The sequence below is a fragment of the Copadichromis virginalis genome, linkage group LG15, assembly GCF_057382275.1.
Source record: "Copadichromis virginalis isolate Kocher_CV1m ecotype Utaka linkage group LG15, C_Virginalis_male_GT1.1, whole genome shotgun sequence".
NCBI lineage: Eukaryota > Metazoa > Chordata > Actinopteri > Cichliformes > Cichlidae > Copadichromis > Copadichromis virginalis.
The window spans coordinates 497,581-524,557 of record NC_140632.1 but is presented as its reverse complement, the minus strand read 5'-3'; the positions used below and the strand labels follow the sequence as shown (position 1 = coordinate 524,557).

General features: G+C 45.2%; 1 protein-coding gene across 1 annotated transcript; it reads right to left on the bottom strand.

The window, feature by feature from the left end:
* Nucleotides 1-633: 633 nt before the first annotated feature.
* elp3 (elongator acetyltransferase complex subunit 3) lies at nt 634-26,925 on the bottom strand. Its single transcript, XM_085431231.1, has 15 exons — nt 26,747-26,925; nt 26,334-26,433; nt 25,429-25,567; nt 25,032-25,102; nt 24,745-24,808; nt 23,812-23,880; nt 23,136-23,290; nt 17,304-17,465; nt 16,860-16,986; nt 6,066-6,259; nt 5,021-5,111; nt 2,502-2,567; nt 2,186-2,413; nt 1,954-2,035; nt 634-1,479 (listed from the first exon to the last, which is right to left on the bottom strand). Exons 1-15 carry the CDS (start codon nt 26,766-26,768, stop codon nt 1,388-1,390), a joined length of 1,662 nt encoding a protein of 553 aa, XP_085287357.1. The 5' UTR covers nt 26,769-26,925; the 3' UTR covers nt 634-1,387.
* Nucleotides 26,926-26,977: the final 52 nt, after the last annotated feature.

The following is a 26,977-nucleotide window of genomic DNA, read 5'->3' as shown; positions in this document are numbered from 1 at the left end:
GGCCGGGCGTCTAAAACGGTTTGAAGCTCACCACAGCTCGATGCCTTTCTCATCTCTCACTGTGGTAATGTTAGTGGGCAGTTCTGTAACCTTCAGCCTGCTGCACCTCGGCTCGTGTCGCAGAGAAGATGAGACCCGACTCCGCACAGTGTGGCGGCGCGGGTGGGGGACGAGGAGTCCTTTCAGATTTCACAGCTGATAGAAGGAGTGAACAAGCGTGGAGAGAAAAGCCCGAGTGTGGCGTGTACCTCACTGCGTCAGGACTGCAACACACACAGCGCAGTCACGACACAGCGGCCGCATCCGTTCAGCTCCAGTCGCCCGTGCGGTCGAATCCTACACGAGGCAGAGGTCTCCATGTGAGCCCCCTTTATCGCTATGTTTGATGACAAACGCTTTCCTGTGACTGTGGTTTAAAACAGCAGCCAGGACAGGTACGAGATTTGACCGGAAAGGATTTGTCAAATGAGCTCTCGGCGCGGGTCTGCTACCAACCCCCGGCGATGAGGATCACATTATCAGAGGCTCTGATAGGATGTGACCTTTACCCCTGGAAGCTTTCCACCTTTCTGTGGTTTAGTTTTAACGCCTCAAAGGTCTCCCTGCAACAACAACTCAAAATCTCACAAGCAGTTACTGAAATATACTTTATTGTTCCAGAAAAAGACAAGAAGGCATGACAGAAAACACAAGAAACAGGATTAACTGAGACGCTTTTATGTAACGCTAATATTCAATTTCCTGCCCTACAAATCAAAACAACAGCTGCCCGGCGAGGACGCTTTCCGCTGTTTGTTCATCCGCCGCCGTCCGTTAATGAACGCTCCCCTCGTAATGGGTTTCTATGTGATTGCAACATAAACATGATTAACTGGAACCGTGATGCAGGCGTCTCATTCCATCCCAGGCAAACGGTTATTTCACGGATACCCAGATATGCCGATTTTTCTCCGCTGCGCGCACGGATCATTGGAGTGGAATTAAAAATGCCTCGGCAGGTTGGCTCTTGTTCCACGTCAAAGTGAATCAGTGCTGCTTGTTGTGAAAGAGTCTGAGCGGTGCGACCGGGACCCGTGTTTACAGAAAAAGGGGGAGACTCGGAAATGCGCAACTTTAAATAAAAGGCGCCCATATGAGGACACTGTACGTTTAAAGAATCTTAATTTGAACTCAAAACACAAGGCTGGCTTCACCCTAGATAGCGTTCCCTAATTCCTTACATCCTCTCGTACGTCTCCTTATCTTTAAAAAACAGAAGAAATGGAGCAGCGGCGGCCTCTGTGTGCTCCAGATAAAACAAGCCGACCAGCACCGCCTCCGATACTGCAGAACACCATCACATTAATATTCGCGTCCCAGAGTGCTGTTTTGATAAATAAAGTCCGTTTCAGTCCGCTCCCGGCCGGTACAGGTCCTTCACCATATACGGTCCCTCCAGCTCGTAGCCCATCTTCCTGTAGTAGTTCCTTGTTCCTACACCTGCAGGATGAATCACAGCGTTCTCAGTGTCACAGGACCCAAACATTCACATCACCGGCTCCTGATAATCTCTCAGTCTGACACACGCAATGACATTATTGGCTCGTCACAGATAAATCTGTGTTGTTCACGAGGCCTCAGCACACCGGGCGGGCCCCCTGTTTGATTTGGCAAAGTCTCATCCCGGGATCAAACCAGGGATCCTTCTGTTGTTAGGTGAATGTGTAAACCAGCACTTAAAAAAATAAGTAGTCAGTTATTACAGTGTACAATTCAGTCTCGGCCACATCTTCAAAAACACTTCTCCTCTGCTCCTTCAGATTAAAAGCATCAAATTTCTGGTGAAGGGTAAAGATTTTTCCTCCTTTCACTGTGGTCTCCGTGGTTACAGTTACTAAAGATTGTCTACTTTTACAAACTAAAGTGTTTGTTTTTTCTGTGTCAGAACAGTTCACATCGTCTGCATCGACTCACCTGATATAACAGCCAGTTTGCAGGAGCCGTGCTCATCCCTGGCGATTCTTTCAGCCTCCTCCATCAGCATCATGCCAAACCCCTGCACACGCAACACAAATACAATAGGTTTGAAAACATTCAGAGCTTCTGAGGTTCGGCCGGTGTGGAGAAAAACTCGGAGAGGCTCGGAGCGAAACCGTCACGGGCATATCTGTTGTTGTGTGTGCATGTGTGTGAAAGTGTAAGCCACCTGATGCTGGAACTTGCTCGGGTCTCGGCTGCTCACAGGGACCACGCTGCCATACACGTGCAGCTCACGGACAATGGACACGCCTCCTTTGAGCTCCGGGCGGAAGGACTGTGGAGAGCAGCGGCGCAGCCGCAACAGACCGATCAGGATGTCCTGCTCAGGGTCTTCATAGGAGAGAAAGGTCTCCCAGCCGCTGTTGGCCACATAGTCTCTCCGTATCAGCTCCACCTGCACACAGACATCTGTGTTAGGGAGCGTCAGGAAACCACAACGTCTCCTCGGCCCGTCTCACGCTGCGAGTGAGGGCGTCGGTTACCTGGTAAGGTCGGACTTTGTGGTGGATCTCTTGGATGCCTACTTCCCGGGTTCTGACGTCACGACACTGCAGGCGCACAAACACACACACACACACACACACACACACACACACACACACACACACACGAATTAGAAAGTCCAATCACCTCACAGCTGTTACAGCTCATCAGTATAATGCTCCTGCACATGCAGCTTATATATAATATAGGGGTGGGGGAAAAATCGATACTGTGTAGTATTGTGATATTTTGTATCGATGCAGGGACAGCAGAAATCGATATTTTGTTACAAAAAAAGGTTTTTGTGCTCTGACTTCAGAGCATGTTGATCCTTTTTCTGAGCAAGAATCCTGACATTCCTTCACTGTCCAAATGTGTTTAACTTTTTTTTTTGGCAGCAATAAACATGACAGTTTACTTATTTTAATTTAAGACATGTTTTATTTTAATTACGTTTAAAACTTTTTTATTTAATGTAAAATTATATTTTGTTTTAATTTACTTTCAAATTCTTCAGTTGCTGAAGGGGCTGCATAGTTTTCATAAATAGCTGTAATTGTACCAGATGGTTGCATTCAGTTAAGCTGGACTAGACTGTAATACAAACCGTTCAGTTTGTCAACAATAAAACTGAAATGAGAGAAAGACTGAGTGTGAGACTTTGATATTAGATAAAATGAATATTGATAACGTTTACCTTTATGGACAGAATCTGAATATCGCAAAATATTTTTAAAAATTGCAATAATATCGTATCGTGCGTTAAGTATTGTGATAATATCGTATCGTGGGATGTTTGGTGATTCCCACCTCTAATATAAAACAGACTTTTATCATCTCAGATTTCTCACAAGTTAAATGTGGCTCCACGTCTGGACCTGCAGTCTAACTGCACACAGTCACAAAACGATAGACAGGAAGTGTGACTGTGGGCTGCGGTGTTACCTGCTCCTATGCAGATCTAAGCCACGGCTCAAGCCACAGGTGAAACGTTTTCAGAAAGACGCAACACGTCAGCGAGCTGTTGCTGGAGGTGTTACCGTGTTAGACGGTCGTAAGTCACTGATGACAGTATGGAGCCCCATTAGGGATCTGGGGGTGTGGGGGGGCTCGACTGTTTATCTGTGTAAATGGTGATCAGCTGGTTAGCCGAGGCGTGTCCCTGCTGTAATGGGAGGAGCTCTGTCGGCGTGTGCAACACGAATTCAGACCACAGCAATGCCTAAGATCAAACTGGAGCCTCGTTGGCACCGGTCCCTCCTCTGCTCTCAGCAGCTGTCTAAGCACAGATAAAGGGCACTTGCTGTTACCACGGTAACCGCTGTGTCTCCAAATGAACCAGGCCTGAAATCTTACGGATTCGAACTTTAAAGCTTTCTGTTTCAAGGATGGCCAGCTGTGTCTTAAAGGGGACCATTTCTGCTCATTTCCAGCCTCAAAGTTTTATCCTTGGATTCTAGAGGAGCTCAGCGTTGCAGCGGCGAACACGACGCATCCCCGGGTCGAAGCCAGGAGGAGACTCGAGTCCAGTATCAGGAAGCACTGGCTCCAAGCCCGGGTAAAGGGGAGCTATCATCTTTCCTAAAATCAAATGTGCACGTCCATCTGCTACGGTGACCTCTCGGGAATAAGTACCTCACCTGTAGAGTCGCTGCGCGTGACTCCCAGCTCAAACTAATTCGTATTCATCCCGTCTGACACGAGTCGTTTGAGCTCCACCTCCTCACTCGAAGGCCACATTCATTCAGCTGTTCTGCCCTCGAGTGCTCACGGCGGTTTAAAGCCTGAACTACAGACTTCATCACAGCATTAGTTGTGTTTAAAACAGGGAAAGAGTTGAGGTAAACAAAGAGGAGCAGCTTTCTGCAAACCGGCTGGAAAAGTTTGCAGCGTCAACAAGAGAAGGAGGTCATGTTTGAATAATTTGGCATCACAACATCAGCATAACAGCGCAGAGCTGCGTGTGAGATCGACGCAGCGTGATTCTGGTTCGTAGCCGTGTGTGGAGCTCAGCCAGACAGGCGTGAGGGTAGTTGGTGTTTTTGGGAAGAGCAACGCAGAGCTCTTTCTGTGGTGGCGTTTCAGCTCGGCTCTCGCTGTCTGATAACGGCTGCTTTTTAAATCCAGTCTCTTTAAACGACGCTCTGCAGCTGCTGACTCTCGCATGTGCAGCCCAGCCTGGTGTTTTCAGCTTGGCTGGGCTCGTACCCACGTTCTAATCTACTTTCCAGCATAAATTCAATAAATGCTGGAGGAGGTCGGCTGGGCGGGAGGGTACGCAATTCTGTGCTCCAGCAGTCCTCAGCTACACCTGTGTGGCGTTTTAATCTGTCATCTTACCCACAACAGCTACAGCGGGAAAATTACTCTCACAGTCAGCATTTGCACGTTGGCACTTGTCGCCACTCGAGTTCAACTGTTCTCCCCTTTTGTCGGATCAAATCCCAGCTGGAAAACACCGTTAGCTTCCTCCCTTAAAATAAGCTGACGCACAGCATGTCAGGCCTTATAGTCTCACCTCAGTGCCCATGTCCTTCATCCTGGCCAGTGCCAGCTCTCTCAGGTTGCCGTGCTCCACACCAGAGCTCACCAGCGGCATGGGGATGTCCCTGATGGGCGGATGATACAAGAAATGACTGAACAGCAGAGGCGCTCCACATCTTTGGTACAGTACTGCACTCGTGGTTTTCTGCACTAACAGAATTTCTTTTTTATACAGAAGCAGCTCTGCTGTCATGCTTCACGCTCACATTCACACCTGAGGGAAATTTAGAGTCACCAGTTAACCTGACCCCGCCCAAACAAAAACACTTTGGGGTTCCTGTAGGAACCGTTCATCTCAGCTTCATCTCCACATTTTTATTCTTGCATTCCATTCCTGTAGCTTTGCATAAGTCACACCTCAAATTAATTCCTATTAGACGTATAAAGCATCTGCAGATTCTACTGTAATAATCGTCGCTGTGGTGGCTGTAAAAAGACAAATGAGTTTTTTATATTACATTTGGATTGTACTCAGTTATGGCCCAAAAAAGACATTTTGCACACACGAGGATATTTAATATATTTAAGGAATAAAATAAAATAATATAATAAAATACAATCCACTGAATATTTTGCAGTATTTTGATGTTTTTAGCACAAAGTTACCTGAAAAACTGGCCACCGTTCTTTTTCCCGGTGTGTGTGTGTGTGTGTGTGTGTGTGTGTGTGTGTGTGTGTGTGTGTGTGTGTGTGTGTGTGTGTGTCAGTGCTGGGTGAGCCCCATATGTGAGTCACTTCCTCCACAAACCGCTGCCTCTGTGCATTTTTATTACATTCATTCAAACACATCGACCTGTTGGAAGCTGTACATGCATATTTATGAGTTTAGCATCTTTGTTCTATGAAATAACCTCAAACAGTTACTGACTGCATCTTTGAGGCTTTCTCCTGATAACAGAGTTTGTTAAACTTCATCACCCTACAGATGCAGCTCTGAAGCATGACCTGGCTTTAGCCATGTGCTGGAATTATTGAGAATCGTGCACGCAGCTCACGTACCATCAAGCGTATCCACTCACCTTTGCACTCGGTACACTCGGGTCCAGGGCGGCACCAGCGCCAGAATCCGAGCCACGAGATCCACCAGAGCGCTGGGCGTGTAGCTCTTGTACCGGCCGGTCTTCCACAGCTCGTACAGACCCGTGCCTCGGATGACCAGGGTGGGGTACAGTTTCAGTCCATCTGGCCTGAAAGCTGGATTTTCAAAAAACTCCTGGAACAAGCAGATTCATGTTGCACTTTAAACTCACCGCTTAACAGAGAACAATTCACATTTGCATCAAAGTTTTATTTCTGGAATGAAGCAGAGAGTTTGTTTGAGCTTCTTGAAACTGATGAAACGGGGTCAGAGAGAAAAGGAGGAGCTGACTTCATTTATGTGACTTTTCCACACGGGTCAAGAAAAACGGGCCTCTGCAGAGGCAACGAGATCGGCTAGAAGCAGCATCCACTGACACTCAGTTATTCAGTGGGAGGAAAGAAATGTCTGGGTCTGCGCAGTAAGAGGAGTCAGTGTGATTTCCAGTCATGCTCCTCCCCTCTGCGCACGCTATCATGATCAGGACCGTGAAAATCTGGAGTGGAGGCGCATTCTCCAAAATAGGCCGCATTATCGGTATCTCATAATCTCCCCCTCTCTCGTCACAGCTCATAATCACACGAGGACATGTCCCACACGGCCCTGCAGTGCAGCTGAAGGGAGGGAGGTGAGGGAGGAGGGGGAGCCGATCCGACAAATAACAACGCTTCGATACCAAAAGAAGGAGACCTGGGACTGGGGGCGGCGAGTATGCACCTGCTACTGGTTTGGACTGTAAATTCACAGCTTCTGTTGGTTGGTAGAGAAGAAACTCGTTAGGATGCCTCCCTGAGAACAGGAGCATCTGTACACAGGAGATAAGTGAGGGAGGAGCTCAGGCTGGGAGGAAGTTGTAATCGAATTTCTTTATCAGAACGAGCGTAAAGTGCAAAGTTCTCCTGTTGCTGCCCTTTGCAGATTTAAACTGGTCTGGGATGCTGCAGACAGCAGCGGGCCCATTATAATAGGCAGCAGCCACAGATAACAGGAAGCATGACTGATTTGCGTTTGCATTCATCTCGACCAAAGACAATGAGGAGCCCCCGCCTCCGAATGCTCGCAAACAGAGGACCTCAATCAAACTATTATTAGCAGCTGTCTGTAAACCAGTGATATACAGGGTGGGTCATTTATATGGATACCCCGCAATAACATGGGAATGGTTGGTGATATTAAAGTCCTGTTTGTGGCACATTAGTATATGTGAGGGGGCAAACTCCTCCAGATGGGCGGTGACCATGGTGGCCATGTAGAAGTCGGCCATTGTCTTTAGTTTTTTTCAATAGGAAGAGGGTCATGTGACACATCAAACTTATTGGTAATGTCACAAGAACAACAATGGTGTGCTTGGTTTCAACGTAACTTTATTCTGTCACGAGTTATTTACAAGTTTCTCTTTGTTCACAGCCATTGACATGTCGAAGAGGTTAACACGTGAGGAGCGAAATTGTGTTGATATCTGGTGAACGCAGTAACCGGGTCATTGCAGCAGATTTCAATGCAAGACACCCTACGAGACCACCCATCTCCCATGCTACAGTCAGCAAACTGCTTGCTAAGTTTGGTGAAACTGGTTCAGTGTTGGATTTGCCAAAATGTGGACGCAAGAAAACTGTCAGTAATGAAGAAACATCAGTGGCTGTCCTAGCTTCATTCAGCATGAGCCCACAGCGTAGCACTCGCCGCATGTCACTGGAGAGTGGCATTAGTCCAACATCCCTTCGGCGGATATTAGCTACTCACAAATGGCACCCTTACAAACTCCAGCTGCTGCAGCATCTCAACGAGGATGACCCAGATCGGCACAGAATTTGCAGAATGGGCAAAACAAAAACTGGAACAGGACCCTCAGTTCACGCAGAAGATTTTGTTCAGTGATGAGGCAAACTTTTATGTGAATGGTGTTAACAAACAAAATCACCGCTATTGGCCTGACACTAACCCACAGTGGATGGATCCCTCCAAGACTGTTGGAACAACAAAAGTGATGGTTTGGTGTGGTATATGGGAACAACGACAGTGGGTCCATTCTTCATCAATGGAAACCTCAAGGCCTCTGGATATTTGAAATTGCTACATGATGATGTGTTTCCCTCTTTATGCACTGAAGCTGGCACGTTCCCTGAGTTTTTCCAGCAAGATGGTGCACCACCACATTATGGGTGCAGGTCCGAGCATTCCTAGATGATCAGTTTCCTGGAAAGTGGATTGGTCGTCGTGGGCCAGTTGAATGGTCCCCAAGGTCTCCCGATCTGACCCCCTTAGACTTTTATCTTTGGGGTCATCTAAAGGCAATTGTCTATGATGTGAAGATACGAGATGTGCAGCACCTGAAACTACAGATACTGGATGCCTGTGCTGGCATTTCTCCTGCGGTGTTGCTATCAGTGTGTGAAGAGTGGGAGAAGAGGGTTGCATTGACAATCCAACACAATGGGCAGCACAATGAACACATTTTATAAGTGGTCAGAAACTTGTAAATAACTCATGACAGAATAAAGTTACGTTGAAACCAAGCACACCATTGTTTTTCTTGTGACATTACCAATAAGTTTGATGTGTCACATGGTCCTCTTCCTATTGAAAAACAAAAGTTGTATCCAAGATGGCCGACTTCTACATGGCCACCATGGTCACCGCCCATCTGGAGGAGTTTGCTCCCTCACATATACAGGGAGTGCAGAATTATTAGGCAAATGAGTATTTTGTCCACATCATCCTCTTCATGCATGTTGTCTTACTCCAAGCTGTATAGGCTTGAAAGCCTACTACCAATTAAGCATATTGGGTGATGTGCATCTCTGTAATGAGAAGGGGTGTGGTCTAATGACATCAACACCCTATATCAGGTGTGCATAATTATTAGGCAACGTCCTTTCCTTTGGCAAAATGGGTCAAAAGAAGGACTTGACAGGCTCAGAAAAGTCAAAAATAGTGAGATATCTTGCAGAGGGATGCAGCAGTCTCAACATTGCAAAGCTTCTGAAGCGTGATCATCGAACAATCGAGCGTTTCATTCAAAATAGTCAACAGGGTCGCAAGAAGCGTGTGGAAAAACCAAGGCGCAAAATAACTGCCCATGAACTGAGAAAAGTCAAGCGTGCAGCTGCCAAGATGCCACTTGCCACCAGTTTGGCCATATTTCAGAGCTGCAACATCACTGGAGTGCCCAAAAGCACAAGGTGTGCAATACTCAGAGACATGGCCAAGGTAAGAAAGGCTGAAAGACGACCACCACTGAACAAGACACACAAGCTGAAACGTCAAGACTGGGCCAAGAAATATCTCAAGACTGGTTTTTCTAAGGTTTTATGGACTGATGAAATGAGAGTGAGTCTTGATGGGCCAGATGGATGGGCCCGTGGCTGGATTGGTAAAGGGCAGAGAGCTCCAGTCCCACTCAGACGCCAGCAAGGTGGAGGTGGAGTACTGGTTTGGGCTGGTATCATCAAAGATGAGCTTGTGGGGCCTTTTCGGGTTGAGGATGGAGTCAAGCTCAACTCCCAGTCCTACTGCCAGTTTCTGGAAGACACCTTCTTCAAGCAGTGGTACAGGAAGAAGTCTGCATCCTTCAAGAAAAACATGATTTTCATGCAGGACAATGCTCCATCACACGCGTCCAAGTACTCCACAGCGTGGCTGGCAAGAAAGGGTATAAAAGAAGAAAAACTAATGACATGGCCTCCTTGTTCACCTGATCTGAACCCCATTGAGAACCTGTGGTCCATCATCAAATGTGAGATTTACAAGGAGGGAAAACAGTACACCTCTCTGAACAGTGTCTGGGAGGCTGTGGTTGCTGCTGCACGCAACGTTGATGGTGAACAGATCAAAACACTGACAGAATCCATGGATGGCAGGCTTTTGAGTGTCCTTGCAAAGAAAGGTGGCTATATTGGTCGCTGTTTTGTTTTTGTTTTGTTTTTGAATGTCAGAAATGTATATTTGTGAGTGTGGAGATGTTATATTGGTTTCACTGGTAAAAATAAATAATTGAAATGGGTATATATTTGTTTTTTGTTAAGTTGCCTAATAATTATGCACAGTAATAGTCACCTGCACACACAGATATCCCCCTAAAATAGCTCAAACTAAAAACAAACTAAAACTACTTCCACAAACATTCAGCTTTGATATTAATGAGTTTTTTGGGTTCATTGAGAACATGGTTGTTGTTAAATAATAAAATTATTCCTCAGAAATACAACTTGCCTAATAATTCTGCACTCCCTGTACTGATGTGCCACAAACAGGACTTTAATATCACCAACCATTCACATGTTATTACGGTGGATGCATACAAACGGCCCACCCTGTAGAGTCAAACGTGAGGTCGATGGATAAAGCGTGGCCCCAGTTGGCTCGTGCATGACAAAAATGTGAGAGACCAACAAAATCATTCAGAAAACAATTGCTTTAAGTCGTTGGCATAAATCTGGTGCTTCAGTTTATTGAATTACAAGATGTTTTTAAAATCTTACAGAACTGCTAACAGCCACGTTAATATTTCTTTACATGAGTTTAGCAGACAGACAGCCGCTGATCCCCGTCTGTCTGGTCACGTAGTGTCAAGAACCTGAACGAGCTCCCGGTGTTTAAACCCTCGAGGGGGTCGACCGCTTCCTATTTAAACACCTGGGACTGAAGAAGCCTCTTGAACGAGAGCTTTAACAACCTAACAAACTTAAAGAAGCCCACTCATCTTCTTTTCGAGCTCTGCATGATGTACAGTCTGTACTGGTGTTGTGATTGATATGGAAACGTTTGCTCAGCCTTTTTGAAATGTTCTTCTGTTACTGGCACAAAATGTGGTGAAGACATAAAATAAGGACCTGCTATTACAAAGGAAGTACTCCACAGTGTGCTACTCCAGAGGTTATTAAGCAAACTAAAGTGAAACATCTTAATGCAAATCTAGGCACTCCTCTCTTCTCCATTTCCCCCACCTTTTCTGATCATTTCTTCTTCCCGTCCTTCAAACCGGCTGTTCCTGGATGCTCCGTCAGTAAGAGCTTTAGCTCGGATTTTTATGGAAAAGGATCCTGAAAAGCTTAGTTTGGATCCTGGAGTGAAAATTCATATTTTTTACGCTCCACTCACTGGCATGACGGGTGTCATGGAAGATTAGATATGATGAGGAGGAACAAAGGGGAGTCACACACAAGTTGTATAATGTAAGTGTCAGTGTGATAAAAGAGGCAGAGAGGAAGCCGGTGTGACTGCTGGAGGAGACGAGAGGAACGTTACAACTGGAGAGGAGAGAGAAGAAAGAGATCAAGTGAGAGACAACGGAGGAGAAAAGGAGACGCGAGAGAGAAAACACTCTGGGCTGTCTGGGAGAAACACAGACGACAGAGAGGACGAGCGACAGAGGAAATGCTGCAGGGAAGGAAACACAGATACAGCTTCCTGTCACAGTCCCGCCCTCCACGGTACAATGTGAGTCACATTCACGGGCACGACGGCTTCAGTGAACACACATGTACGTGAGGTTTGCTTTGAAAGAAGTCCACAGCTGACGTGCACCAGACTGGAGACGCTCTCACGGCTGCACACCTTCCTTATTCTGCTCAGAGAGAAGTCCTACTCTGCTCTCATGAGTCGCTCCGCTCACAGACACTTGCCATATAATTATGTTTGAAATAAAGTCCTCCCTGTATGAAGGTGAGGATTGTAGCATCTGCCAATGAACTCCTCACACCTTCACAATAAAAGCAGAACTTCTGTGAAGAAAAGTGGGACACATGTCCCCCAGCGAGATATCAGAGACCAAAACATGACTACTTCCAGTTATTGCTGCCAGAGCTGTTCTAGAATAGAATAGACTAGAATAGAATATGTGTGTGTGTGTGTGTGTGTGTGTGTGTGTGTTGGGGGAGTGATTCTGGTGAAACGTACAGTGAACAAAGAAGCCGATGAGCAGGACGTCCAGCCGTCTGACAGCTGCTGGTAAGAGTGACCTCCTTCCTGTAAAAGTCTGTTGAACGAGCCGCTCAGTGCTCACACAGGCTCATCAGGGGTGGGAGCTGCTCAGTGACTGGAGGCTACGTCCACACTGGCCCGGATAGATTTGAAAACGCTCCGCGTCCACACTAGCGTTTTCAGTCGTTTTCACAGAGTTGTGCGTCCACATTGAAACGGTCGAAAACGCTCACGTTCCAGTCCTGCGCATGCGTGAAACGCAAGAAGATTCGACCTGCCTCATTTCTGTCTGCTGTTTATTTGCTTTCCGGCTCTTTGAAACGTTGCAGCAAAATGTGGAGGAAAAGCACCGAGTTTTTAAATGGACTCACAATGAGGTGGAGTTGTTGCTGCGAGTAACACAGACTTAATGTGGTGTTTGCTGTACAGTGCAGCGAGGAATGCTCAGACCTCTACATCGGAGAGACCAAACAGCCACTTCACAAGCGCATGGCACAACACAGAAGAGCCACCTCCACAGGACAAGACTCAGCAGTCCATCTGCATCTAAAGGTCAAAGGTCACTCTTTGAGGATGCCAATGTTCACATTTTGGACAGAGAGGACAGATGGTTTGAAAGAGGAGTGAAAGAAGCATCTATGTCCACTGTGAGCGACCATCTTTGAACAGAGGCGGGGCTTACGACACCAACTCTCTGCCATCTATAATCCAGTTTTGAGATCCTTCCCAGACGCCTTAACGCCCACTCACATCCTGGGCCATCTGACCTCAGGAAATCACATGATAAGGTGGGGCCAGGTTTCACAACGAACACACCCGAAACTCTGGCTGATTGGGACCCACACCCAGTTTCCCACCTTGGCTCAGGCGATTAGAGGATCATCAGGGGTCCTTTTGTCCCTCTGTGGGGGGAAACTCCCACTAGGTTTATATCTGGGACTCTCCACCATTTGACCTTAGAACTGAAGAAGCTTCTCGGATGAAGGTGAAACGTCTTCAAGCAACTTAAAGAAGTCCAGACGCTTTTCTTTGCAAGCTCCTTTGACTACGATGACCTGGATGACTGAGAACCTTCACAGACAAGTTAGAAGGAAGTTAGCTCGCTAGTTTCCACCTAAACATTTCATACCGTGTTCTGACTGAGAGATTTTTGAAACTAATTCAAACGTACAGCTCTGCTACCACTTCCAACATAAATGAAGACAGAAAACTAAACAGCAGTGGCGTTTGCAGGGTTACTGAAGTTGGACTACCTGGTAGAGGTGGGAATCACCATACATCCCAAGATACGATATTATTGCAATTTTTTAAATATTTTGCGATATTCAGATTCTGTCCATAAAGGTAAACGTTATCAATATTCATTTTATCTAATATCAAAGTCTCACACTCAGTCTTTCTCTCATTTCAGTTTTATTGTTGACAAACTGAACGGTTTGTATTACAGTCTAGTCCAGCTTAACTGAATGCAACCATCTGGTACAATTATAGCTATTTATGAAAACTATGCAGCCCATTCAGCAACTGAAGAATTTGAAAGTAAATTAAAACAAAATATAATTTTACATTAAATAAAAAGTTTTAAACGTAATTAAAATAAAACATGTCTTAAATTAAAATAAGTAAACTGTCATGTTTATTGCTGCCAAAAACAGTTAAACACATTTGGACAGTGAAGGGATGTCAGGGTTCTTGCTCAGAAAAAGGATCAACATGCTCTGAAGTCAGAGCACAAAAACCTTTTTTTGTAACAAAATATCGATTTCTGCTGTCCCTGCATCGATACAAAATATCACGATACTACACAGTATCGATTTTTCCCCCACCCCTACCTGGTATATAATGTTGTGCTACGTGATTGCTAGCGACACAGCTATGTTAGCATAACATTAGCACAGTGAAGCTGGAGGATGAACGTCAACTTTTTTCCCACTGGATAAAAGTTAACGTGAGGGATTCTGGTGGTCAGGGACAAATGCAATCGCATAGCAGGATGCTGTACACGGACCAAACTTCAGTCAGGAGAACAACTGAGATTATTCATCCACAATACGAGGTTAGTCATTAATATACTGCAACAACATGAGAACAGAACAGCTGCGAGAGAATTCAACATTAATGAATCAATGTTAGGGAAGTGGAGGAAGCGCAGTTTTTGGCTTTCCCCATATTTCAACAGTGCTTCATCTCTTTGCTGTGACTGTCGGCATATTTTGCAGACGATAATGGTTGTAGCCGCTGCGATGCTTTCGACCAAAACAGGCGCAGCTTGATGACATCATCAACATGCGCTATCGCTAGAGCGGTATAGTCAAAATCTCTATCGTTGGCCAAATTTATATCGTTTCTATCGTATATCGTTTATATCGCCCACCCCTACTGCACGTGGCTGGAAAGACAATAAAGCCACTGGACCTGTGAGAACCAAACAAACTGCCCACATCACGCTGTGCTGTTAGCCAAGGCTTCTACAAACTCTGACATTTTAAACTTAAGTATCTGAGATTAAAACATCTTTTTCAAACATGTCTTCACTTTGAGCTGAGTGTGAAAGCAGGTTACAGCTAATCTCAGAGCAACACGGCGGTTTGGGGTCTTTTCATCTCTGTATCAGATTCTCCTGCAAAGCGAGCCACGTATCAGACGCAGCAGCTTAAAAACGAAACACAAACACGGTTTAATTATCAGGTACGAGAGGGGAAATCAATATCACTGCTGGTTCTTACACAGCCACTGTCATATCACCTGCACCGATTAGTCATATCTGCTCTTTTCCTTCATTGCATTTTCATCACCTGATTTCAAAACAAGTGGAATGAGCTCAGAGCGCACGCAGCTTCAAACCGAGTCGTCATTTACGTCCTACAGTTTGGCGCTCTGGGAAGGCAGCCCGTCTGATTCTGCGCATTCAGCCATGTTTCCAATCACAGCAGCAAACTGAGCCCGTCGTTGAGTGGCATCTGACAAGACTTCCATCAACTGTGAGTGACTGTCGCCGTCTTCTCCGGGTCTATTTTGAGACGCTACACGTGGGACATATTTGGTACTATCGCACTGTGAGGTGACGCACGCTGCTGCCATGCAGAAGAGGGAAGGTCTGACTACTTTTTCCTCAAACAATAAACCTGATGATCGACCAAACATGCTATTTTTAGTCTGGAGCTTTTAATCATTTTGTTTCTCAAGAACATGTCGACACACTTCTGTCCGCTTACAACTTTTCTTATGAAGGAAATCCATAAAAATATCCAATCAGGGATTCGATCCTGGCCAACGCTGAGGTCCAAAATAATCAAGTGACCAGTGACTACTTTTTTGTTTAAAAAAAAGAAGACGAGGATCACAGAAGTAAAATTTAAAGCATAATGATTCAAAATTATGCAAATTACACAGGAAGTCGCCCCTCCCCCCTCTGCTCCTCAAGCACAAGGGTCACGTGCGGAGTGAAGCGGAAAAAAGTGCGAGAGAAAGAGGCTCGCGCATTCACTTCAAAGAGCCGGCTCTAAGAGGCGGTTCGTTCGCGACCGACACATCACTACGTGGCGGTCTGCAGCTGGACGCTCGTTAGCACGGGCAGAGAGCTCTCACTGTTCGGGCTGGAGCCGAACAAAAAACTCCCTGATAGCGACTGTGTTGAGTCTGTTCCTTCCCATCCCATGCAAGGACACCTGGGTTGGCTGGTAGACTGTTTACTTAGCCTGGCAGGGCGAAGGACACTGTCTCAGCTGAACTATGGACACGCACACACACACACTTACACTGATAAGCACACACTCATCCCCCCTCCCTTTCCAACGCCTTCGATGCTTGTTTCCTGCGAGGGAACACGGCGGGCTGTGTGCCGCGCTGGAATGGTAGCGCTGTGCAGGGCGGCTGCTGTGTTTGCTTCGGATTACTCCTCACCCCCCACCCACCCCTGTGGCTTGTCATGTCTTCACAAAGTTGTGCTGTGGACATTTATGTGCTTTTTGTGCAGAGGAGTTTTTTTGTTTCCTGTTCTCATGCTGTCCTACTATGGAAGCACAGCATGAGTAGGGGTCTCTTTTTTTCCTCTTGTACTTTCCCACTGTAGTGTACATTTCAATGTTTTTTTCTCTAATGCTACCAATCTCCAACCTGTATCCCCATGTAATGTCTGTGCTATATGTGTAAGGTCGGGGGGGGTCCCATTTCACTGCAGGGCAACCTGCATGTGACGAATAAAGCTTTGATTGATTGATTGACTGATTAAAAGCTGCGTCTTTGAAACGTGTTGTTTGAGCAGGAAGGCACAACTTTTAATTTGAAGTTTGTGTCTCACTTTTTTGAGTTTCACCATCATTTGATGTTTCGTTAGTGAGTGTTTGCAGAGCGGTCGGCACCTTCCATCCAAACCGTGGCGATCTGCTGGTGACCAAAGCGGTCGAGAGGACACTTTTGGTGCAGCACCTTCTTATTCAGCCTGACAGCACCCAGCACAGCTGCTGACCTCCAGCAACCACCAACCAGCTGCTCGCTGAATGCACATTTTTCCTTAGCGACCAGAATTTTCCAGGGAGGCCACCAACGAGGCCTCAAAAGTAATGCGATTACTGTAAGGACTCACAACATTTCCTGTATATGCAGAAGACAGGGATTCACAGCACTGTACAAGCAAAAGGCTGCCATCATTTAACCTCCAAAACCAAGTCCACTCGCCCCGGTGGAAGCGGTTCCCTCTTATTGACAAAGTAATACCGATAACCTACCAACCCTCACTCGTTCCTCGTATCCGTTCTCACCTTCAGCTCAGATTAGCGGTAAAACTGCGCTAAAGAGAAAGAAAAAAGCTCACAATGAACTGCTCCACATCCCTCTCCATGCCCACGTTCGGCAGGTCTGGCATCATGTGGGCGACCACTTTGAAGCCGGCATCCTTTGCCAGGTGGAAAGACTCGCACACAGCTCGCACCGTGTGGCCTCTGCACAAACACACAAGCAGAGAGTAGCTGTTAAAGCCTGCAGGCTGCAACCCCATCAATAATAATAATAATAATGTATACTTTATTGATCCCCGTGGGGAAATTACTCTCTCTGCATTCGACCCATTCACTCAGTGAAGCAGTGGGCAGCCACTAAGCAGCGCCCGGGGAGCAGTGTGTAGGGACGGTACCTCGCTCAGGGGTACCTCAGGGTAGCCGTTCAGTGGATTCGAACCCCTGACCTTCCGATCATGGGGCCGCCACTCCACCTACTGAGCCATCCCCGCCCTGCTGTCACATGACTTCTACCCACGGACCTGTTGGTGTCGCGGGCCACGTCTTCATAGACGCTCTGGACTCCTATCTCCAGCCGGGTGCATCCGTAGCCCAGCATGTCGCTGAGGTGCCGCTTCAGGCAGTAGTCGGGCCGCGTCTCGATAGTGATCCCCACGCATTTGGTATTACTGCGCTCCGAGTACCTGCAGGAGAAAAACATTCCCAGTTACTTGTGCTGATGTCGTTTCTGCTCATTGGGTGTTTTTAAAATATCGCTTTCATGTCTGTGTGATAATGTCTTTTTAATTTCACTATTTAGTCTCACAGAGTCTAAATGTTTGAGTTGCTCCATATGAAGGAAACATATTACTGGGACCATTTAGCAACATCAATTTACAGGCTGCGAGTTTGCTCGGCTCATTATCCCGACAGTTAACACTAACCTCACATTAAAGACACACTGATTAATCCAATAAAGAAAATGCATGACAGGGGGAAATGCTAAATGAGACATTAACAAGTGTTTTGTTTGCAAGTCACTGACACTTTACTGGGTATGATCTGGATCTACTTATTAAGAGATGTGTTTGTCCTGCTGGATTCAAGCGTTTTCTTTGAAGCTGTCTCTAACACCATTTCAAATGGATTCAACAAATACATCTGCCAACTTCTGACATAATTACAATACATTTTGAGGCTCTCTGGGTTATAAGAGGCAGGAGACGCGGGAGCAGTGCATGAGTCAGAGCAGCCATTGGCCGGGTAACATCTCAAATGAAGCTTGTGGTTCGTCCAGATAAAAATCTGCTTTATTACAAACAATCCCAGCTTATAAACTTGGATTCAGATCTCTCTGCAACTCTGCCAAAGTCCGTGAGTCTAATCTTTCTGCAAAGACAAACACTTTCAGTGAAATCTAAACTGTCCTGCTGAGACTTCTTCCATTTCAAATCTGACTGAACCTGATAGCATCTTGTTCATATTAAGTGAAGTCTGTCAACAGTCTTGGCATCAAACAAAAATCACACACTTGATAAAGAAAAGCAGAAACTTTAGAAAGTCCCGACTGGCTCGTCCCTTTAAACAATTTGTCTCTGAATCACATATTCAATCAGACCCTTTGTTCGAATTCTTTATAATCTCTATTTCTTTATGATTTTCAGTGCTCGAGTCGCCCCTCATTTCTTTCTGAGGTGCAGTGATTTATTGAAATCATGAAAGTACAGGACATGAGGCAGAAACAGTTTGCACAAGTTTAATGATCTTCAAAGTAAATATTTGGTACGACCACCTTTAGTCCGCTCTGCACTCTGCATCTTTTCCATGTCAGTAATATTTGGAACAACGTGCAGTATGATCATAAAAGCTAACCCATTAAATATTAACAGTAGGCCACACTGCTCACTAAGTGTCCCTGCATTACGGAGCCCCCCAGGGGACATGGCAGAAAAAAAAATTACGGAGGAAAAAAAAAAAATTAGGGAGAAAAAAAAAAATTAAGACGGACTTTTGCGAGATCTCGCAAAAGTATTGCGAGCGCTCGCAATACTTTTGCGAGCGCTCGCAATACTTTTGCGAGATCTCGCAAAAGTATTGCGAGCGCTCGCAATACTTTTGCGAGCGCTCGCAATACTTTTGCGAGCGCTCGCAATACTTTTGCGAGCGCTCGCAATACTTTTGCGAGATCTCGCAAAAGTCAGTCTTAATTTTTTTTTTTTTCCTCCGTAATTTTTTTTTCTCCCATGTCCCCTGGGGGGCTCCGTACTGCATGCCACGTGACACAGGCTGACTAATAAAGCAATAAACAACAAGGACGCCTGAGATGGAGAACAGAGCAACATGTGACGCAGCGCGGTCACTCGTCTTCTACAAATCTCGAGACAGAAACAACATCGAGTCCAGTGATGCTTCCAGACTTATCTGAGTGACTGATCGAAATCACACACACACACACACACACACACAGACAGACACACACACAGACAGACAGACACACACACACACAGGCACACACACACACCTCTTCTCGTGACACTGGCCAGGTGTCATTCTCTCCGCTCCAGCTGCTCTGATGACCATTAGCTGCCTTCACACCGGCTCATATTCCTTCAGACTGTATCTGCTGGCAATAAACGTCCATCTTTTACAGTCTGCTGGCTGATTTACACCAATTACAAGAGTTTATGCTCCAGAGAGAATGATCAGATTGTGTGAGATGAATCAATAAAAAGTCTATTATCTCGGGCGATTATCTCGAGGTATCTCACTGCTGCGATCTGATCAGGAGCAGAGTGAGAAGCAGAGACATCAAATGCACACGACTTTTTTCAAACACACACACACACACACACACACACACACACACACACACACACACACACACACACACACAGAGATAAGGGCAGCAAAACCGAGTGTTTCCTGCAGACGCAGCCACTGCAATTACCGTAATCCTAGCATCTTAACAAAGCATGCTGTTAGAAGTGCAGGGAGGATTCAGGCACACTTTCACACACTTCCCGCAAACACACTCGTGTACACACACGGGACATACATCAGAAGAGACACGCAATCGCACAAACTAGCCTCTCGGGCCTAATCGGACTTTAGGAAAGCAAATAGCTCCTGCACACAAACAGGCTGATGCGGCTGGCCGCAGACAAACCCATTATTTGGTCCAATCGTCTCTATAAACCTGACTCTGAATCTTCTCCAATCATCTTGGTGTTTCTACTCATCCACACTGAGCAGCTGCGGGACAATTTCATTCAAAACTGGCCACAAGTGGCCGAGTGAGAAATCGATGGGAGTAAAAGCAGAGGACTCGTCAGAGTGACGTCGATTATTCCTTTCACCCGAATCCTGAATGAACTCATTCAACAGTTTAATGTGTGGATTCCTCATCAACGTCTTTGTACTTCTTTCAGGAAGTCTGGTGGTGACTGAACTAAAGCAGAGTGGAATCAGGCACGCTACTTTATTACTGCATGGCACAAGCAGGGGATGCTGGGAGTCCCAGTATTACACTCATGCTGCACTGGCTTCATTTTTATTTTTCAGCTGATTATATAAACATGTAATGAAGGTTAACACGTTTGGTGACACACAAACAGCGATTCCCAAAGAATCACCAGCATGGTGTGCAGCACAGCCTCTGAGGAAACAGACCTGATGATGTACAGCAGCAGTCACAGGTTTGGACACACCTTCTCATTTAATGGTTTTACTACTTCCTACCAAGGTTATTGTCGTTAACGAAAACTAGAAGTGAAAAACATTTTCATTAACGGAAATAAAAAATAAAAATAAAAACAAAAAAAGGAAAACTAACTAAAACAGTAATGAGTGTTCACAAAACTAACTAAAATTAACTGAATTTATAGCAAAAATGTGTTTAGTTTTCATTGATGTGTGCGTGTCAAGGGTGAAAATGAAGTTTAGTTTCCAGGTTTTTGCTTGCTGTGTCTCATTGTGCCAGCAGGTGGCAGCACGTTAGTCGAGTCGTCTGTGTTGCTGCTCCGTCCACGCGCAGAATCATGTCAGGAGAAAGCGCCAGAGTCCAATTTGGGATTACTTTGAATATGACTGTTTTGGATAAAGCAAGTGTCTTGTAGTGGAAAGAGACAAATTATGAGGGACATTTCTAAAGGGGAAGAAATCCCACAAACCTTAAAGTGCGCTTGAAAAGCTCACACAAGAAGGCTAACCTAGCTTACCTTGAGAAGGGAGTACACTCAACCCTCATCCCCAGAAACAGAAGCTAACCCCAGACAAGGCAGCGTGATGCATCCCGAGACAACAGGACGGGGACATCTACACAACTGTGTGAGTCAATTGCCTTCAAAGAGTTTATCAATTCACTTGAACCAAAATTACGAACACCCGGTGCTGCGAGAGTTAATAGTCTCATTGGGGCCAAGATATACATTTTATAGTTGCCTGGTATCAATGGTTGTTCATCTGCCTTTATTTATTTAAAGAACCCATAGGTGGGAATGTGAGTTGTTTGTCTCTGCGTGTTCGCCCTGCGACAGACAGGCGACCTGTGCAGGGTCTGGTAGCTGCAATAGCAACATACCCAAGGATGAGCAGAAGAGCATGACTGATGTGATGAAACGGGGATTTTGTTGCACTTAATTATTGCAAACAACTAAAACTATAACTGAAACGAATCAAAACTAAACTGAAACTAAGGATTTTCACCAAACAATTGGTAAAAACTAATTAAAACTGGTATAAAATTGAAACTCTGAAGTCAAAACTAAATAAAAATAAAAACTAATGAAAATTGTAAAACTATTAAAACCCTGCTTCCTACATTGTACAAACTGAAGACATCAAATATATGAAACCAGATCTTTGGAGGCAAATAAAAAAGGTTAAATAACTCTAAATATGTTTTATCTTTCAGATTCCTCTAAGCTGCCGCCCTTTGCTTGTTTTGGCAGGGCTGCAAACCTGAGATGGTTTCACAGGTGTGCCTGTCAGGGATCATTTGTGGAGTTTCTTGCTAAAACCTTGAATGTGTGCAGTCACAAAAACCATTAAGTGCTACGACCAAACTGGCTCACATGTTTATGGAAAGGAAGCCCAAGAGTCCCTCTGCCGCTGAGGATAAATTCATTCGAGTCACCAGCCTCAGAAAGCGCAGGTTAGCAGCAGCTCAGATCAGATAGATGCCACACAGAGCTCCGGCAGCAGACACATCTCTACATGTTCAGAGGAGACTGTGTGAATCAGGCCTTTATGGTCAAACAGCTGCTACGAAACCACGACTAAGGAAAAGCATTTCATGAAGCTCATCGAAGAGCAGTAATCACAGCAAAGGGGGCTGTTTTAAAGAATCTAAAATATAAAACATGTTTTGGGTTATTTCACACTTTTTTGTTTCAATCGAGAGAATCTACAAAGTAAATAATCATGAAAATAAAGAAAAACCATTAAATGAAAATCTGTGTCCACACTTTGGTCAGAAGAGAGAGCTGCGTCTGGGCAATCAGCTGATCCACCTACTGTTGCCTCAACATAAATGGTCTCAGCGGAAGAGACCGTCTCTTCTCTCCCGCCATCTCTCAGGGTTACAGTACAGTAGCCCTGAGAGAGACACAGGAAACGGGGAGAAAAGGCCGAGGTGCGCCACATGACACAAGGCACTAAAAAAAACTGGCTTATCGAGTAATAATCCAAATGTAAAAGTTACGTTTCAGATCACCACCAAAATATACAGAAGAGGTCAAACAAAACAACGGGTGACAGAAAATCTGTTAGAAGATTGCAGGTAAGACTCAGGTAATAGTTTGATGTTAACATGCAAATGGACAGTCAGAGTAAAATGAGATGATCAGAAGGCGAGAAGAGCTCAGTGAGTTCAGGGAAATACTGAAAATGGTGAAGTAGCTCCCTCTTGTGGTTACAACCTTTACACATTTTCTGAAAATCCGATGGTAAAAACACTGCAGCTGAGACCAGAGGCTGCAGGGGCGAGTGGCCGTCAGGGAAACGTGCAAACAGGCCCTGCTGCCTACAGGAAAAACCTCTGTCTAATAATCACTGCAGGAATCGACACATCCCAAAGACGTCAGCCGCTTCACAATCTCTGCATCACTCGCTGCGAGCTTTTTGAAACCAGCATGAAATCCAACCTTTAACTCCGACATTATGTCATTGGAGATGTTCTCACGTGCCTTTTCACACAAAAGCAGGCATTTACTAGCATGGAAGGGTCCAAACATGCTACCGTTGTTATTCTCAGTAGTTCTAGCATACGTGACCGTTTTAACATCCTTGTTATCAAGAGAGATCCTACTATGTGTTCTGCTCTTATTGTGAGACACAGACCCCTGCCAGGCTCAACGCTGGAGTTCATTAAATACCTGACAGCCTCAGCCACGTTGTTAGAGGTGTGTCCTGACAGGGCGTCGTGAAGGTTTCTGATGAAGTAGTCTCTGTAGTCCTCAGGCAGAGCCATGAAGGTCCCGCCCATCACGATGAACTCCACTTTGTCGACGCTGTGGCCCAGCTGCTTCAGCTGCAAATCACACCCGAGGGTTGGGTACCATTAAAGCAATGGACTTATCTGCATCTTCAGCTAAGTGCAGCAATGCACCATTATTCAGCAGAACGATCATTTTGTTCCCTCAAAAAATTAACTGTAATTAAACTTTAAACAGCTAGTGCACATAAACCGGACCCCCCACAGGCAAAGCTCCATGGAAAAAACAAAAACTGTGTCCAGTTTAAAAAAAGATCCACATGAACTGTTCCAATGACTGACTTTGCTCTGCTGCGAAGCACTAATGGGCCCATAAATTTAAATAATGGCATAATTAGGGTCAGTGAAAGCCTCGACACTCATTACAGCACCTAAATATATTATCACCGGCTGATTTGTGGAAATGGCTCATCTAGAGACCACATAAAGAGACACACTTCAATCGAAACACCTGATTAAGGTGCTTCCTGCTTCTGTAATTTCAGGAAAAGCCAAAATAACACGAATAATCAAAACAATGTCAATTTTTAAAAAGTACACCGTAGAAAATCACCGACCTGCTCCACTCGATGTCTGGTCTGCAGGTAGGGGTCGTAACGAGCTCGGATGGCTCTCATGGAAGTCGGCTGTCAGAAAGAAGGGGAGAAGCAGGAAGGACGTTTAACGTTTGCTTACATACAAAAGACAGACATGTGTTCCACAGGGTTCTGTGCTAAGAACCTTACAAACCCGTTTTATGGGTTAAATTAAAAAACATGGCTCAAAGTATCAATGCACAAAATATACAAACTTGATGTATGTGGATGGCATCACTGTGGCCTCCAGTAACACTGTGAGGAACCTGGGAGTCATTTCTGAACAGAGCGTGTCCATTGAGCTGAATGTTAAACCGTTTCGGAGGAATGCTCTTGTTCACCTGCACAATATCTCTGCAAACATCCTGCCTCATGCTGAAGGACCACTTCATGTAACTGTTACTTCTAGGCTGAATTACTGTAGTTATTATAACGGATTTATACCTCTGGGTTCTTCACTGTAGGGAAGTCACAAACAAAGACAATTCTCAAACACGACATCATAACGTGATGTGAACTTCCCTAGAAATGTAGCTACACGTGTGTGTCGAGGCACATGCGTATAAATGCTGGTCTCTACACAAACACAGCGAGAGCACTGCCACGATTCGATTTTGTCCGTAGCTTTTCTAAACCGGCTCCAGGATAAATCCAGAATTCATTTTTAAGTCTTTGTCCTCACAAAGTCCTGGATGATGAGGCAGTAAAGACCTCGCAATAACATTTTATTCTGACGAGCACGTTGCTCTCTGACTGCTTATTTGTGGATTTGAGAGTTTCTGAAAGTAGAATGGGACGCAGAGGCTGCTGTGGAAACAGCTCCCAGTTTGGGTTGTGGAGACAACTTATTTACTTTATCAGGCTTCAAACCTTCCGAGCAGGCATACACAGTAGATGAAAATCAAGGTGCTTCACCTCGTAGCCAGTGTAAGACTGTGTGGAGTACTCAAAGTCAGAGTCCGGTCCCCCGGGACAGTAGCTGCCAGAGTGAAAACAAAAAACTGATTATTAATAAACTCCTGTCAGCACTTCAAGCTCAAACATGTCAAAGCTTTTACATCTACCTGGCTTTAGGGTTTGTTCTGTGTACCACAGTATGACCACTAAATATACTTACACAGCACTGATACTGCTCATGCTGAAGCAGCTCAAAGATGAAATATGTCCTCACAGATTTTCTCTCATCAAAAAGCAAAACTTACACACAGATGTTGCCTGTAAAGCTGATGTGAGGACATCGATGAGGTTTACACATCACAGCTACGACTGCAATCTGCAGTAAAAACACAAGTTATTAAATCTGCTCCCATTTTGGGGGTTAGGTATTGTGAGAGATATAATTTCCATATAGTCTGAACGTTCATGCATTTCCAATCTTCACTGTCCATCTAAAGCTGAGCTGAAGGATTAAACCCCATCAGTGTTGTATGCTGTACTCATCCTATACCAGACATAAACACACACACATCTGCTAACATGTGACTCCAAACTATTACTCAACAAGCCACTTAGTGCATTTTATTTCAGCCTTACTGAACCTTAACCTGAAATATCAGACTGCAGGACAGAGACATGGACGGCAGAATAAACACAACGTACCCCGCTGGCAGTGCGGATAGGTTTGGCCTTTAGTTTGGGCACCAGCGCTCGACGGTACTGCGGTGGAACAGCTGCGATGATATCCACCAGTCGGGGCTGAGCTTCAAGTCCATATTTAGCTGAGGCCTGAGTCTTAACTCTGTTTGAAAACACAAAATGCAACTCGCTTAAAACTCACCTAGAACTGAAAATTGTACAAAAAACTAATTAAAATTGTTCTTTAATGCAAACTTATTTTGGTTTTATGGCACAAAAAGCTTTTTAAAAAAGTTGGAATAGGCGCATGTTTCCCACTGAGGAGATCAACGGCTCTGGTGTTGACAGGAAGAGGTTTCTCGTTGTTCCTCGATGTGTTTCAGCTGCTCCTTTGTCATATTAATTATTCAATAATGTGCTAATGTCTTTTGCACATTGTGGTCTAGCGTTGTCTTGCTTGACATCTGGATGACAGCATTGATTCCTTCAAAACCTCCATAAATCGTTGGAGGTTTTGGAGCCCCTCAATGCATTGAGGGGCTCTTCACAGATGTACAAGTCACCCATGCCAAGTGCACTAAGGCACACACACCAGATGTTTGGTTGTGAAGTTTGCATGAATAACAACAACATCATTAGCCCAGACTACAGGACTGCAGCACTTAGATGACCACAGGCCCAGAGAAAGACCCACGTCTTAAACATAAGGGGGGGGGGGAGATCTACCATCTATACTAGATTCTTAATTATTGTAATATGCAGCCTATGTAATCTACACAGTAATCACATGACTGTTTCCTGCAGCTGATACCAATTTCTAATCTTTTGTGACATGGAGGGTAGACAGTTAGTGGGACCAGTTCATTGCTGTTTTGGTTACAGACTATTGTTGCACACGCTGTATGTCTACTGTATCGTTGATTACTTACTTGTTAAGATTGATGTCTTTTCCCTTCTCGTGGGCTTCAACCAGCTGCTTGATGACATCGGCAATGGTCATCATCATCAGCTCGGCTCGGCTCAGGTCACCTGACCAAGAGCAGCATAGTGAGATTACTGTCATTACAGTGAGAAGATTTATTCGCAGGTTATTTAAACAGCTTTATAATGTGCAGGAGTCCAAATTGTCGAATGCAGCTTTACGGAGTGAATCACGGTCCAATATGCGGTGTAACGGATCTCTATGAAAACGAGAAAAGTTGCTGAACTCTTCTCTGCCGAGTTATGCAGCTTCTGTCATCATCTTATGGGACCTGCCGTTAGCATTAGCTTTAAGCTACAATCACCCTCAGCACTTTAGAAAGCAGTTTGCGATGTTTTAAACGCTTTGCCACACACTCACTCTTTTTCTTTGGCTTCCCCATTTCCTTCGTTAGTCACCTAGTCCAATTATTTACGAAAGGAGGTCTGTTAAAAGTGCTTCATCTGTCTTTAAAGCCCGACAGCACTCTGGGGTAACAGTAAACAACTCCACGTTGCGACCGAACACGGCACCTGTCGTGCGGGGATAGCGGCTGTCGCAAAATAACGTAAACACACTTTCGCAGTGTTTAACCTGTCATTTATTGACGCG